Raw genomic sequence first — 16308 nt, forward strand, 5'->3', positions numbered from 1 at the left:
TCTCCGCGGCAGCACTAAACTACAGTGGACGGACACAGCCCTCCACTACCTCGGCACACACATCCCCCCGACCCTCGCCCAAACATTTCGTCTTAACTTTCCGCCACTACTAAAAGCTGTCCAAAAACTACTAGACCAATGGACCACCGGCCTTCACTCCTGGTTCGGGAGGTGCAACATACTAAAAATGTCTATACTGCCAAAATTCACATACCTCCTCCAAGCCCTCCCCGTACATATACCAGCAGATTATTTCAAACAAATCCAAAACGTATTTAGGGCCTTTCTGTGGGCCGGAAAACATCCCCGGATACGCAGATCGGTGCTAACTATGCCCAAGACATACGGGGGAATGGCCATGCCTGACATCCGGGCGTACTACCATGCTGCCCATCTCAATCGCCTCATTGACTGGGGTCGACACAGGGACATAAAATTGTGGCCTCACATAGAACAAGCCCAGAGCGAGACTCCACTGCAGACAGCCCCGTGGTGCCTCGCGGCACTCCCCAGACTGGTACGCGACCACCCGCTGATAGGCACCACGATTAAGGTGTGTGCTAAATTACTAACTAGGACGGGACCGACACAGGGAGTTTCACCCTTATACCCAGTGCTGGGTAACCCAAATTTTCAGCCAGGGATACGGGATGGGAGCTTCCAAAACCTGAGGGACCAGGGACTGCTTAGGGCTTCCCACTTTAGTGTTGCCGGCCGTTGGAGAACTCTGACAGAACTGACAGACCCGACTGGACACTACAGTTTAAACTTCCTGGCAGCAACTCAGCTTCACCACTTCCTTCGCTCCTTGCCACTTCCCGACACAAGGATGCAAACACTGACACCCTTGGAGGAGCTGTGCTCGGGCACTGAGGCCCTACCGCATGCCCTGTCCATCTTGTATACCACGCTCTTGACGCCTCCGGACGGCTACCTAATCCCATGCATAGTCAAATGGGAACATGACCTACGCTGCTCATTCTCGACAAAACGGAAACAAAACATATTAACCTTTACCCATAAATCTTCCATCTGCACGAAAGTGCAGGAAACGAACTATAAAATCTTGACACGCTGGTACCGCACACCAGCTCTCCTCAGTAAGCTATACCAGACAACGTCCGAACTGTGCTGGCGCTGCCAGAGCGAAACGGGTACGTTACTACATATCTTTTGGTCCTGCCCAAAACTGAAACCCTTCTGGTCAGAGGTCAAAAAGATCTCCCAGACGTTTACGGAACGACAGCTCCCTGACGACCCAGCCTTATACCTACTACACGCTACTGACATCCCGACCCGTGTGTATAAGAAGTCGATTCTCAGACACCTCTTTGACGCCGCCAAAGCCTGCATTCCACTTTGTTGGAAGTCCCCCGATCCACCGACCGTGGCAATGTGGCTACGTAAGGTGGACGACATTGGAAGATTGGAAGACCTGACCCTATCAAACCAGGACAGACAGGAGTCCTACAAAAATACATGGCAACTATGGAACGTACACAAATACTCAGACGAGGGACAGTCCCTCAGAAGCCCACCGCCCTAGAGCTGAAAGCGGCTAACAGCAATCCCAACCTGAATGGAGCGAAGGACGAGGACCCAAACCCAATATGGATGAATCTGCAGGACAAGTGGGCCCGGAGTTGCGGGTGTCCATGCCCGCGGGCCCCCCCCCCCCCTCTCTTTTCTCTTCTCTCTTTTTCTACTCTTATTCCTATGCTTCTCTCGGGCACTGGTGCTGTCCACCAACCCCCTTTCTACCTCTAACTACTATTTCTTAGAAAACAGGAAAATATGGGCGTATCGGCGGGTCATGTTTATAGGACTTAGAGGAATATGACTGTATAACTGATATGCACTTAACTTGCAAGTTTATGTTTACCTCTGTATGTTGCACTTTTGATGTGATCTGTGCGAGATCGCCCGTTGTATTGTATAAATAAAGAATTTTGAAAAAAAAAATTGACTTGTGCTGCCATTTTGTGTTACTTTGATATTAGTTATCCCTTCCCCTTTTTCAATTTCATGTACCCCCTTAATGTTGTGATTGAAAATACGTGAATACAAATATATTCAACCTAAAAACTATAGGGGTCTTAAAAATGCCCTACTCTATCAAAACGAAAAAATTATGGCCCGGAAGGGCAACCAAACTGATAAGAGGCATGGAGGAGCTCAGCTATGAGGAAAGATTAGAGGAACTGAATTTATTCACTCTTGAGAAGAGGAGAATTAGGGGGGATATGATCAACATGTACAAATATATAAGAGGTCCATACAGTGGACTTGGTGTTGAGTTATTCACTTTACGGTCAACACTGAGGACAAGGGGGCACTCTTTACGTCTAGAGGAAAAGAGATTTCACCTCCAAATACGGAAAGGGTTCTTCACAGTAAGAGCTGTGAAAATGTGGAACAGACTCCCTCCAGAGGTGGTTCTGGCCAGCTCAGTAGATTGCTTTAAGAAAGGCCTGGATACTTTCCTAAATGTACATAAAATAATTGAGTACTAAGATTTGTAGGTAAAGTTGATCCAGGGTAAATCCGATTGCCTCTCGGGGGATCAGGAAGGAATTTTTTCCCCTGCTGTAGCAAATTGGATCATGCTCTGCTGTTTTTTTTTGCCTTCCTCTGGATCAACTGTGGGTATGGAGTTGGGTGTATGGGATTGTACCGTGTTTTTTATTTTGTTTGTTTATTTTTTGTGGTTGAACTGGATGGACTTGTGTCTTTTTTCAACCTGACTAACTATGTAACATCGGCGCATATTTATGCGGGCGTAGCGTATCTAATATACGCTACGCTGACGCAGCGCACACAGGCAAGCACTGGATTCACAAAGCACTCGCTCTTAAAGATACGCTGGGTTTCCTCGGCGTAAGCCAGCGTAGGTGGAAGTGGGCGTGAGCTATGCTAATGAGACGTGACCCCATGCAAATGATGGGCCAAGCGCAATAGAAGTACTTAAAATGAGCGGCACATGCGCCGCCCCGTGGCCGCATCCCAGTGAGCATGCTCAGAATCACGTCGAAACAACTGCCTAAGATACGTCGAATCACTGCCTACGACGTGAACGTAACCTACGCCTAGTCATATTCACGTACAACGTAAATGACAAAAGATACGACGGCTTGTGTTCCCTGGTCCATACCTTTGCATAAGTTGCGCCTCCTATATGGGGAATAACTTTACGCCGGACGTACGACTTACGCAAACCGCGTATATTATGCGCCGGGCGCAAGTTCGTTCGTGAATCGGCGTATCTCCCTCATTTGCATATGTGCATAGAAAATCAATGGGAGCGGCAAATGCGCCCAGCGTAAATATGCGCCCACAATACGACGGCGTAGGCATGTTACGTCAGTCGTAGGAAGCCTATTTTTAGACGTATCTCAGATTGTGGGCACAGCGCATAGATACGACGGCGCATAGTTAGACTTACGCGGCGTATCGCGAGATACGTCGGCGTTAGTGCTTTGTGAATCGGGGCCTATATTGTATGTAAATAAACTTTAAGCCAGGGGTGCCCAACCTTTTGAAGTGCAAGAGCCACTTAAGCGACTTGGTAACTGGTCGCGGGCCACAATCAGCGAAGCGGGCGGATGGCAGGTCCATGTCTGCTCTGCATATGCACAGCAGACACGGACACAGCTGGATCAGATTGGAGGTAGGACACACGACCGTTTACATCTGCCACTCCTTAGAGGTGAATAGAGAGTTCAATTGGGTTGGGCTGCTTTCACACTGATGCGCAGTGTACCTTTGGCTTTTCTGCACTTTGCAATAGACTTCTATTATATTCTGCAGATTTGGTGCACTTTCAGAAAGCTCACCAAACTTGCAGGTAATAACAGAAGTCTATGGCTCAGTGCAGGTAACCCGCGGGTGCGCAGCTCTGCATCTGCAGTTTAGTTTGAAAGCAGCCCAGTAACCACTACAGAACAGATATGCCCATATATACACTGTGATTTTAGTAATAATCTGACCTTTAATTACAGTATTCTATTCTATTCCATCCCAGAGCAGGAGGTCGCGGGCCACATCAGAGGGCTCCGCGGGCCACATGTGGCCCCCGGGCCACTGGTTGGGCACCCCTGCTTTAAGCCAATGACATCTAAAATTAGAAATCTATTTGACGAGCACAGTAGGAACAAAGTAATATGTATATACATTGGATCAAGGTAATCACTTCCAGATTGAGCACATAAACGCAGTTGCTGTTAGTGCACGTGTGCTATTTAATTGCACATAAACGCATTAGCTGTTACTGCACGTGTGCTATTTAATTTCACATAAACGCAGTTGCTGTTAGTGCACGTGTGCTATTTAATTGCACATACACGCAGTTGCTGTTACTGCACGTGTGTGGGCCCCATAGGTTATTTATCCATAGGTTAAAAAAAATGGAACTTGTTTTAAAATAATCTGATGGATACCTAACCGATAGTAAAAAAACAATCGTCTGTAGGCACATCCATCGGTTAAAAATCCATGCATGCTCAGAATCAAGTCGACGCTTGGAAGCATTGAACTTTTTTTCAGCACGTCGTTGTGTTTTACATCACCACGTTCTGACACGATCGGTTTTTTAACTGATGGTGTGTAGGCACGACTGATCATCAGTCAGCTTCATCGGATAACTGATGGAAAAATCCATCAGACCGTTTTCATCAGACTAACCTATCGTGTGTACAGGGCAAAAGGCCCGGTTCAAACTAGTGCAATGCCAGACATTGAATGCGATTCCCACCGCATTTCTGTTCAGATCACATGCAATGTCTGTGCAATGCGATTTCAGCCATGCAAACTGTATGGCTGAAATCTCATCACATTCACATGGTCCGCACTGGAATAGGATCACACGGGTGTTTACACTTGTGGGATCCGATTCCTGCACCATTTTACAGTTCGCACTGCGATCTGTTGAGCAATCTGGGGGTGTCGTTAACTTTACATTGACACCCGCAGCGGTTCGCAGATCTCAGTGTGAAGCACTGTGCGATTCAGGTGTGATGTGGGAACCCACACTGGTGTGAACCGACACTCAAGATAGCAGATAGACAGTATGCAGACGTTCTGCCTTTCCATGACAAACCCAAAACAATACAGTTTATCCTTCTCTCTGTTATTTAGATGTTTTCTAGTTAGGATAATAAACATTGAGATACGTTCGTTAATCTGTGATGAGAGAAATATAGTTACCTGTCTGTCTCTGGCTTCAATACTTTTCTGGAACAAATATGCAGCAAGTGAAGACAGAACTTCTGATAAATGTCCATGGTCAGTGACTTGGAACATTTTCCCAGTATTAGCCAGGCAACTCAGCATTTTCAGAAGCAGAAGTCTACAATGACAGCCCAATATTCTCTTGGTGTAGGTTTCCTTAAGTCCGGGTTCACACTATAGCAAATTGGATGTGGAATCCACTCATCCAATTCGCAATAGCAGGAGATTGTACCCGGCTCTCTATGGAGCTGGTTCACATATCTCCGATGCGGCTTCGGTGTAAATTTGTACAGGACCCCTGTGCGTCTTTTCGGCCATTTCAGGTCCGAATTCAGTCCATTTGGGCTGGAAACGGTGAACCAGGACGCACCGGACCCCTGCTCAGCATTAGGTGTGAACCCAGTCTGAGGCCTTGTACAGACGACTGAACATGTCCGATGATCATCGGACATGTCTGCTGGGAGGTTTTGGTCTGATGTGTGTACACACCATCAGACCAAAATCCCTGCGGACAGAGAACGCGGTGACGTAGAAGACACCGACGCTCTCTGACACGGAAGTTCAATGCTTCCACGCATGCGTCGAATCAATTTGACGCATGCGTGGGATTTCAGGCCGCTGGTTATACGTCATAACTAGCGGACATGTCCGATGAGTTGTACTAACCATCGGACATGTCCGACGGACATGGTTCCAGCAGACAAGTTTCTTAGCATGCTAAGAAACTTTTGTCCGCTGGAAACCTGTCCGCTAGGCCAGGAAACCGGTCCGCTAGGCCGTACACACGGTCGGACATGTCCGCGGAAACTGGTCCGCGACCAGTTTCAGCAGACATGTTCGGTCGTGTGTACGAGGCCTTAGTCTAGATTCCAATTTTGGAGAGGCCACCATATGTTCTAAACAAGGTATTCATGCTTTGGGTATCATCTGATGCTGGGCTTCAAGCAAATCTTCCAAGCATTTTGTTGTGGAGAGAATTGAAACAATAACTTACTTTTTTGTCATGCTGGGTATTTAGCAGAGGAAAAACAGGAATTATGGCACATTTTTTTAACACTATTGCATAGAGTCTAGCTCTGTACACTGCTCTGGACCTTCAGATAATTGTTCAAATTGTCTGTGCTTGCAGACAATGTAATTCAAATAACCTATTACCTTATCGAATTAGTTAACAGCTGCATGTCCAAGCACACTTTTTTCAGTAATAGATCAGCTTACATCACCGCTACACAGAAGCACTGCTGAAAACCTATTCCAGGTTCTCAGCAGAGACATTTCACTGATCTGTGTTGGGGTACTTCCAGCAATTGTTAGAACCACTTGGCTAAACCATAGCCCAACCTGTAGAAGCTGCTATGTCTGCAAGCCAAAAGGCATGGCCATACTCCAGGTCATAGCCCGTTATATGTAATGCCAGAAGTTCACACATTGTACATTCATTTACATTTTTAGGTATAGATGCATTACAGTCTGCTATTCATTGGTTCATATAGAATGCATAAACCACGCTATCACAAAATCCATATCTGCTTGTATATCAAATGGAAGCAATGAACAATTCAAATTTCCATGCTTACTTACTGTACATTGATTTCTGTTTACTATTACCTTTGACATAGGAGCCAACTGCTCCCACTTAAAGAACTGACCATACACACACCTATGGTCAAACCTATTAAACCACCTATTAAACAATGTATGACCACTTTGAAATTAAGTTATGTTAATATAAAGTCATTTCCCCCGGACAGATAAACAAAGAAAGGTTGAGTTCTAACCTTTCCTGGAGAGATGCTACTCCAGAATCCCTCCAGTGTTGGTTATACAGCCAAAAGCAAAAAAAATAAAATAAAAAATAAAGACATATTTAATTATGTGATCTCTTCTGAAGATTTTGGATTCGATTTAAGATTGGTTTATCTTCGCATTCTGCCTAAGATTTTGTCATGTGGCCAGCAGTGGAAGGAGCCCAAGAATTCAGAACTGTTTCTCTTACTCCTTATTTAGCTATGCCAACAAGACTGTTAATATAGCTTTAATTTTAACATTTAAATGTAGACTAATGGTAAGATTTCTTATTTTTTTTACTGAAAACTAAGAGATTTGTACATGTTTAATTTTACTTGATAAAGACCTGTTGCATTCATTACTTCACAGTCTAAAAAATGAGTCTTCATTATAAGTTAACATTTCCATTTAAACGACCAAAGCTGGGGATGTGCCACCCTTCATTATATTGACCCTGCTACCGCAGAGTAACTCATTGCTTAATAGGCCACACATAAAAAAATAATATACTTGAAGGAATACTCTACTTTTCGAGGGGTGAAACAAATAGCAAATAAAAAAAATAATATAGCATATACAATTGCAAAAACAAGTCATATTGTAATTGAATGTTATTTAAAATTATCTTTCCTTTTAAATCTGCAGCTCTTTAATTTTCTGTAAAATGCAGTGCAATATGGCTACCTGGAGGTGTCCTGTGCATAAAGATGTACAGAACGCTCCCCAGAAACATAATTTCCTGCTTGTGTAGTTGGCTCACCGATTTTTCCAGATTCAAATTAGATTTTAGGCATCCACTGCAACAAAAAGGTAATTTTTAGTGAGATACTCCCAATAGCAAATTACATCTAAAAGGGTGCAGACCCTGACATTTTCCTCATTAGAGACCTGCAGATGCAGCAGCTGGTTGATAATTATGAAACCACTCCCATTAGATTCATGTTCCACATGGTCACAGACAAACAGTGATTTCTTCAGAATAACAAAAGGTAGGAATCTGCAACACAGTTTGATAAAAAAAAACTTGCAATGTACATAGGAGTATTTTTTTCTCAATAAAAGTGGAGTTACTCTTTTTGGTGACCAATGTATTGAAAAGCAGATGCTTCTTTGCTACCCAACCATTGCATGTAGTATACTCCCACTGGCTACAGTGGTTCATCCCATTGGCTCATACCTCACTACAATTATGTGCAAACTAGCGGGAGGAACCACAGTAGTCGGTGGTGGGGTCACAAGTATTAGACTTGTGTGACTATAAAATGCATGTAGAGGCTGGGGAGCGGAGATGCAGCTATTCAAAACACTTGCTACAAGAAAGGCAAATGTATTCAATTTTAATCTAAAGGTAAAGTAAGTATATTACTTCTTCTTTCATAGGAGGTCTAAAGTAAAGGTGACCCTGCACTTTTTATATGTATATGTTCTGCTTCAGTGACATGGAAAGTATTGAAGCCAAAGCAGCATGATAGCCAGGTCAGCAGTCTCTGCCCAAATATTGGGCTGTTCTGGTTGGGCAAAGCTTCGGCACTTTGTGGTACGGTTAAAGCTTGCCTACTCCCTTCTGTCTCCCATACGTTCCTATTGGACTTTTCCAATAATGAAATTTAGGTTTCCACAGGTACAAATGGGTAGTCAGTATGGCAAGACATAAACACTTTGGGGCAAATTCATGTACAGCCGCGCAAAATTGTGCGGGCGTAACGTATCTGATTTACGTTACGCCTCCACAACTTACACGGGCAAGTGCTGTATTCTCAAAGCACTTGCTCCGTAAGTTGCGGCGGCGTATCGTAAATCACAAGGCGTAATTCAAATTCGGCGGGTAGGGGGCGTGTATCATTTAAATCAAGCGTGTCCCAGCGCAAAACGAACTGCGCAATATATCCCAGTAAAATATCCCAGTGTGCATTGCTCCAAATGACGTCGCGAGGACATCATTGGTTTCGACGTGAACGTAAATGCGTCCAGCCCCATTCACAGACGACTTACGCAAACGACGTAACTTTTTTAAATTTCTACGCGGGAACGACGGCCATACTTAACATTGTTGCGCCGCACTTATGCCACCATATAGCAGGGGCAACATTACCCTGGGAAAAACCTAACGTAAACGTCGTAACTTTACTGCGTCGGCCGCACGTACGTTCAGGAAATCGCGTATCTAGCTAATTTGCATACTCAACGCGGAATTCGACGGAAGCGCCACCTAGCGGGCAAAAAAAAATTGCAGTTTAGATCCGACGGCATAAGAGACTTACGCCTGTCGGATCTAATGGATATCTATGCGTAACTGATTCTAAGAATCAGTCGCATAGATACGACGGGTCAGATTAAGACTTACGACGGCGTACATGGCGCTGCGCTGTTGTAAGTCCTTTGAGAATCTGGGCCTTTATCTTTATATGGGGATTGTTAAGGGCTTGTTTACACGTGCGTCAGTACCCAGTGTTTATGCAACATTTATTCGGCCTCATAACCACCCATCAATGTTGACCATGAATATTACAATGGCACAATGCAATTCTGTTCACACAGGAGCAGTGCGTTGTGTTGTGAGAGAAATTAAGCAGCATGTCACTTTCATGAGGCATTGACACTTATCATACTCCTCCATTATTTTAATGGTAAAGCTCTGTAACTGCATCTTAACAGCACCTATAGCATGTATGGTGAAGCATTTATAAAGTGTTAACTGGGCACTGGAGGAGAGGCAGTGTGGGTTCCTGTATCCCAGAATGCACTGGGAAATAATAGAGAACTGGGACAGAGCAGCTCTAGCCACTTCCTGTTTGTACAGAGCAGCCGTGTGGTAACAACATTTACAAAATCACCAGGCCAGCTGGCAATACTGCCAGTGCCAGGCAGGAGCAGAGGCATTGAGCATTATTGCCAGTGGCAAAGCTTTTTATGTCAGAAAAGTTGAGCTGGACCAAGCCAAGAGTCAAAAAAGTCAAGGTATACAAATCCATCTTGCAGAAAATTCACAAAAATGCCTGCTATCACACCACAACTTAACCAGGTTTCAAAGCAGATTATTTCCATTACATTACTTTTTCTTTAAGCATTTCCCACTAGAAAAGCAACACTTCTATGGGCATTTATCAAGCATTCTTGAATCTTATTCAGCGCTTCATAAACACAACAAAAATACATCATAAACACATAATAAATGCCACAGGAGCATTAATGAGCATTGCTTCATTCTTCGTAATCAACACACGTGTGAACGAGCGCTTATATTTCCCCTCAGAAGCATAAATAGCTGATAGAGAAACGTATGTCTGTAAAAAACACAAAGATTTTTCAACTTGTTTTAATAAATAAAATAAGTCTCAAAAAATCTCTAAACAAAGTGAAAGTCACATAATACGGGACCCCCATACCGAGCTGTCCAGTTCATAACATGATAGTGAGCTCTTTGAGTGGTCCACAGCTTTCTTCAGGAGTTTATAAGTTTCTCTTTTTGTTGGCTCTCAGCTTTGTGAATTGTTGTCTGTTCAAATTTCACACTAGAAGGATAGCCATTTTGATGCCAGGTCCCTTTCCGGTCACAACTACTCCCATGGTTTTCAGTGCAGCCATTATAACTAATCCTGGTGGTGCCATTCAACTCCTCATCTGCATATGTCATTGATTTGCCACTGGCGGTGCGTGACTTAGAAGGCTGCACCCGACCAAACAAGTATTGTCGTAAGATCTTACGAAAGGTAAGGCGGAACTCACGTATGCGATAGGCATAAATGAGTGGATTCACCACTGAATTGGCATGAGAAAACAGGATGGCAAAGTACATGAGTAAAACTGGAGGACGATCACAAGCTTTACAGAAGAGAGTGAAGCAGTTAATGATATGCAGGGGCAACCAGCAAATGGCAAACAAACCCACAATGATGGCTAAAGACTTGGCGGCATGGACTTCACGTTGCAGAGTCGATCTTGTGCGTTCCCCAATAGTTACTTTTAGCTTCATCTGTTTCAACTGCCGTCGTGCTGCCATAAAAATGTGCAAATAAATGCCAAGCATGAGCAAAAGAGGCACCAAGACACAGGCAAAGAAATTGTAGTACACCATATAATCCATTGTCACCACTTTTTCAAACAGGCACTCTACCAAAGGAGTACTACATGATGAGTTTGGAGGGTTGGGGTCCTTCTTGTGCCAGCCCAACATGGGGGTAAGGCCAATCACAAAAGACAATAGCCAGCATACTCCAATAGTCACATTGGCTCTCCGACTAGTCACAAGGCTGTTGTACCTGAAAAGAGAGAAAACAAAAAATTAAGCTAACGCAGACATCTTAATTAAAAGCCAGATTCACTGAATGGTGGAGAATATTCTCTAGAGCAGGTGCTGCCTTCTGACCTCAAAGACAAATGTTTAATATATTTAATTAGATGTGGTCCTTAGGATTCATTAAGATATAGTCGTTAGATGTGGCGCAGAATTTGTTTTCCATTTCAGGCTTTTTCATCTGGTGATCCTGCTATTAACACACTTTCTGTTCCTGGGTGACTATGCTCATTCACCTTATTTTAGCTTAGGAGGAAGCCATGGTTGCCACCCATGCTGGACTCCAAACGTGCCTGCCTTTGTTCAATATTACTTAAATCGGAGCTCCATTAGTTTTTTGTGTTTATTAAAAGTCAGCAGCTACAAAAACTGTAGCTGCTGACTGTTAATAAACAGATACTCACCTGTCCCATGATCCAGCAATGTGCTCACCCTAGCCCTCCCTTCTCCCCATCTTCTCTACCCAGCGCTGGCATCCCAAATGTGGGCACCCGGCTGTGACAGCTTGCAGCATGCATAAGTCGTTCAGTGAGAAAGGGGAACCACTGCTCAGATCACAATCCAAGCGAAAGCGTGAGCAGGTACCTGTCAAAACCAGGTACCCGTTCCCCTCCTAAAAAAAATGACATGCCTAATGTGGGAGGGGAGGAGTACTTAAAGCGAAACTTCCTTTTTTGGGTGGAGCTCCACTTTTAGGATTGACGGAATTAGTAGTTTACATTAGATGGTTGTGCTATCTTTTCAGCTCACAGGATGTGACAACACCACTGTATTTCTGGCAGAATCCACTGGTATTTTATGTTTTTTCTGAAATATTCGTAGCCTGAAAAATGAAACAAATGCAACTACCACATCCATAACTGGTAGGTTTAAAGATGTTGTTATTTAATGATAGGTTTCAAAACTTGACAATTATAATATATGTAAAGAAATTGTCACAAAAGAGGTAAAGTTTAATTACAGTAGCATGTGACTGGGGGGGGGGGGGATATAAATACAGAAAAAAATGAAATTGTGAAAGCTAGGTCAAGGGAGAGACAACCTGGGAATTTTGTCTATGTGCTGGAGAAATGGCAAGGTCTTCCTGTGCGTGGGATAACAGCTGGAAGACTTCTCTATCCAAGCAGAGGTGATGGTGACTAAGTCTGAGAGAATAGCAAGATCACGGACACTATAGCATCTGGCATGCAGTCACCAGGGACCAGCATAGCTCAGAGGCATAAATTACAGTGATAATTTCAGCTATGTAGTATCTGACACACAATGAGAACTTTTAAACTCTAGACAATATGCTTTCTCAATGGCTACCATAGAGGACTTGTAGAGCTGCAGTCCAGAGTTCAGTTCTTACAAAGGACACTATCTGCATGGAGTTTAAGTGTTCATGTTTGTATGGAATGTTTACATCTCCTCAAGCAACCCACGAATGTATTAGCAGATTCAGGAATGCGATTAAAATCTTGCACTTTCCCAACAAGCACAGAAATTGGCTGCCCTTTAGAAGACGCGCAGCGCCAAGCAGGGAAGCGCAGCGTTGTGTGTTCCCGGTGCAGTGCAATTTTGCAGAAGGGTTTAGGGACTTCTTTTGTGCATTTTCCACATGTAATGCCGCGTACACACGATCGGAAATTCCGTCAAGAAAACCGTGGATTTTTTTCCGGCCGAATTTTGGCTCAAAATTGTCTTGCATACACACAGGCACACCATATTCCGACCGTCAAGAACGCGGTGACATGCAACACCACAACGAGCCGAGAAAAATGAAATTCAATGCTTCCGAGTATGCGTCTATTTGATTCTGAGCATGCGTAGGATTATTCTGCGTTGGTATTGCATACAGACGATCGGAATTTCCGAAAATAACTTTTCCCGTCTGAAAATTTGAGAACCAGCTCTCAAATTTTTCTTGGCGGAAATTCCAACAGAAAAATTCCGTTGGAGCTTACACACAGTTGGAATTTCGACCAAAAGCTCCCATCAGACTTTTCTTGTTGGAATTTCCGATCGTGAGTACGCAGCATTAGACAACCTATTGAAATCAACAGACTGCCCTAAATACCAAGTGACGAAACGCATGCGCACTCCATCGCGGTTGCATGGTGGAAATGGAGCCTTATGCCGCGTACACATGACCGTTTTTGGGATGTAATGTAATTTTTAATGGTCTAGAAAAAATTATGTTTTTTTCAACCCGACCGTTAAACCGGCCTTGCCTACACACGATTGTGAAAAAAAAAATGCTCAAGCAAAGCGCGGTGACGTACAAAACGTACGGCGACACTATAAAGGGGAAGTTCTATTCGGATGGCGCCACCCTTGGGCTTGGATTTTGTGTTAGTAAAAGACAATTCGCGCTTTTCAGTCTGTTACAGCATGATGAATGTCCCTACTCCATTACGAACGCTAGTTTTACCAGAACAAGCATTCCCATCTCATAACTTGCTTCTGAGCATGCGCATTTTTTTCATATCGTTAAAGCCCACACACGACCATTTTTTACGACTTTGAAAACGACAACATTAAAAACAACGTGAAAAATTAGAGCATGTTCTTAATTTTTAATGGCCATTTTTTACATCGTGAAAAATGCTCTGGAGCCCACACACAAAAGTTTTTAATGAAATTAAAAAAAATATATTTTTTACAACCCTAAAAACGGTTGTGTCTACGCGGCTTTATTGTCCCTATGGTGAGCTTTTTTCAAGCAGGGTTCTATCCCCGACGATGTCATTTACGACGAAACGTGCGTAGGAACGGTCGGATTTTGCGTGGAACGTCATCACGCTCACGAGGAGATACACACACACACGGAGACCAGCTGACAGGACTGGATCGGATCAAAACGCCACTTTCTGTCTATCCCATGCCGTTTTAACTCATCTTAACTGTAAGTGCAACCCAACATTTATTAAATCCGCGATCTTTGCAGTACTTCACTATGGAGTGTTTTTGTTCATTTTTCCAATATATATGAGCCATATTATTCCATGTGTTGGGGACTGTTGCTGAGGATCTGCCCTTTCCATTCACCTGCCGGAGAAAGTCTGATTGGGAAGACTATAATCATCCCTGTGCCTTACTGACCGCTGATATAGCGGTCAGTGGATTCGGTAAGGAGACTACATCTCACTACCTGGGTGTCCCTTTTTGGTGGAAGAAGATTTTTTCAGTGCACCTCCCTTCTTTTTTCAAATTATTAACCACTTCACTACTTGGGACTTTTACATTGATATAATATTGGTTTCAAACATTTATTTTATATCATCTTATTCACATTTTTTTTAATTTGTCACTATTTTTCACTTATTTGGTTATTATCACTCAATATTTTTAGCGCTGTACCTTTTTTGTATTTTAGGGTTCTGTAGACCTCTAGGGTCTAGAGGTACCCTGAGCTGTGGCTGATTGACCTACCATTTGATGGCGTCTACATAGTTTGGGGCCAACACCACTTGGCAGACCCAGTGGCACGACACCAATCACTGGTGTAAGAAGCATTCTTTCCCTTGAGTCCTGATGATTTTTTTTTTAGCTGGGGTTCCCCGAGACCTGAAAACTATTATAAGGGTTCCTCTGGGTTAAAATGGCTAAGAAAGGACGCTATAGTGCGTTAGGACATTGGATTATAGGGTTCCTTGGTCATTGGATTATAAAGTTCCCTGGTCATTTGATCATAGGGTTCCCTGGTGTTTAGATTATAGGGTTCCTTGGTCATTGGATTTTAAGGTTCCCTGAACATTGGAACGTTGGATTATAAACTTCCTTGGCCACTGATTATAAGGTTCCCTGGGCATTGGATTATAAAGTTCACTAGTCATTGGATTATAGGATTCCCTGGACATTAAATTATTAGATTCCCTGGTCACTGGATTATAAGGCTCCATGGACATTGGATTATAAGGTTCCCTAGTCATTGGATTATAAGGTTCTCTGGTCATTGGATTATAGGGTTCCCTGGTCATGGGATTTTAAGGTTCCCTGGATATTGGATTAAAGGGTTCCCTGGACATTGGATTATAAGGTTTCCTGAACATTGGATTATAAACTTCCTTGGTCACTGGATTATAAGGTTCCCTGAACATTGGATTATAAACTTCCTTGGTCACTGGATTATAAGGTTCCCTGGGCATTGGATTATAAAGTTCACTGGTCATTGGATTATAGGATTCCCTGGACATTGGATTATTAGGTTCCATGGTCATTTAATTATAAGGCTCTATGGACATTGGATTACAATGTTGCGTACACACGACCATTTTTCATGATGATTGGCCGTGAAAACCGGTCGTGTATATGCTCCAATTTTCTCGACAAGAAAACTGCTCACAAAAAAATTAGAACCTGCTCTGTTTTTTCTCGTCGTTTTTGCCATCGCTTTTTCTCGTTGTGAAAACCGATCGTGTGTATGCTTTTCCGAGGGGAAAAAAACGTGCATGCTGAAGCGTTTTTTTTTTTCATGTGTGTATGCAAGGCAGGCTTGAGAGGAATCACGACAAATCACGTTGAGAGAAACTTTGTTTTGTGCAGGACAGTAAATCGGTTGTGTGTACGCGCCATAAGGTTGCCTGGTCATTGGATTATAGGGTTCTCTGGTCATTGGATTATAGGGTTCCCTGGTTTTTGGATTATAGGGTTCCCTGGTCATTGTATTTTAAGGTTCCCTGGACATTGGATAATAAAGTTCCCTGGTCATTGGATTATAAGAATCCCTGGTCATTGGATTATACATTTCTCTGGACATTAAATTATTAGGGTCCCTGTTCATTGGATTATAAGGTTCCCTGGTCATTGGATTATAAGGTTTCCTGATCATTGCATTATTAAGTTGCCTGATCAGTATATTATAAGGCTCCAACAGATCAGTCCGATTCCATTATGCAGAGCCCCTTGGTGCTATAATGTATTACCAAGTACGCTGAAGAAACATCTTACAATTGGCCCAACGTTGCTAATCGCGGCTAAGGTCTGCCGAAATCCAAAGTTTTCAACGGGCCATACCC

At 43.4% G+C, this 16308-nt stretch overlaps 1 protein-coding gene across 4 annotated transcripts in view; it reads right to left on the reverse strand.

The window, feature by feature from the left end:
• Window positions 1–10314: 10314 nt before the first annotated feature.
• The window catches only part of ADORA2A (adenosine A2a receptor), a 66979-nt gene continuing 60985 nt past the window's right edge, over window positions 10315–16308 (reverse strand). For all 4 annotated transcript variants that reach the window (XM_040349476.1, XM_040349450.1, XM_040349467.1 and 1 more), the window contains one exon: window positions 10315–11273. In XM_040349476.1, coding sequence (XP_040205410.1) covers window positions 10457–11273 — 817 coding nt within the window. In that variant the 3' untranslated portion in view covers window positions 10315–10456. The remainder of the gene's footprint in view (window positions 11274–16308) is intronic.

Source organism: Rana temporaria, chromosome 1 (assembly GCF_905171775.1).
Source record: "Rana temporaria chromosome 1, aRanTem1.1, whole genome shotgun sequence".
Lineage (NCBI taxonomy): Eukaryota > Metazoa > Chordata > Amphibia > Anura > Ranidae > Rana > Rana temporaria.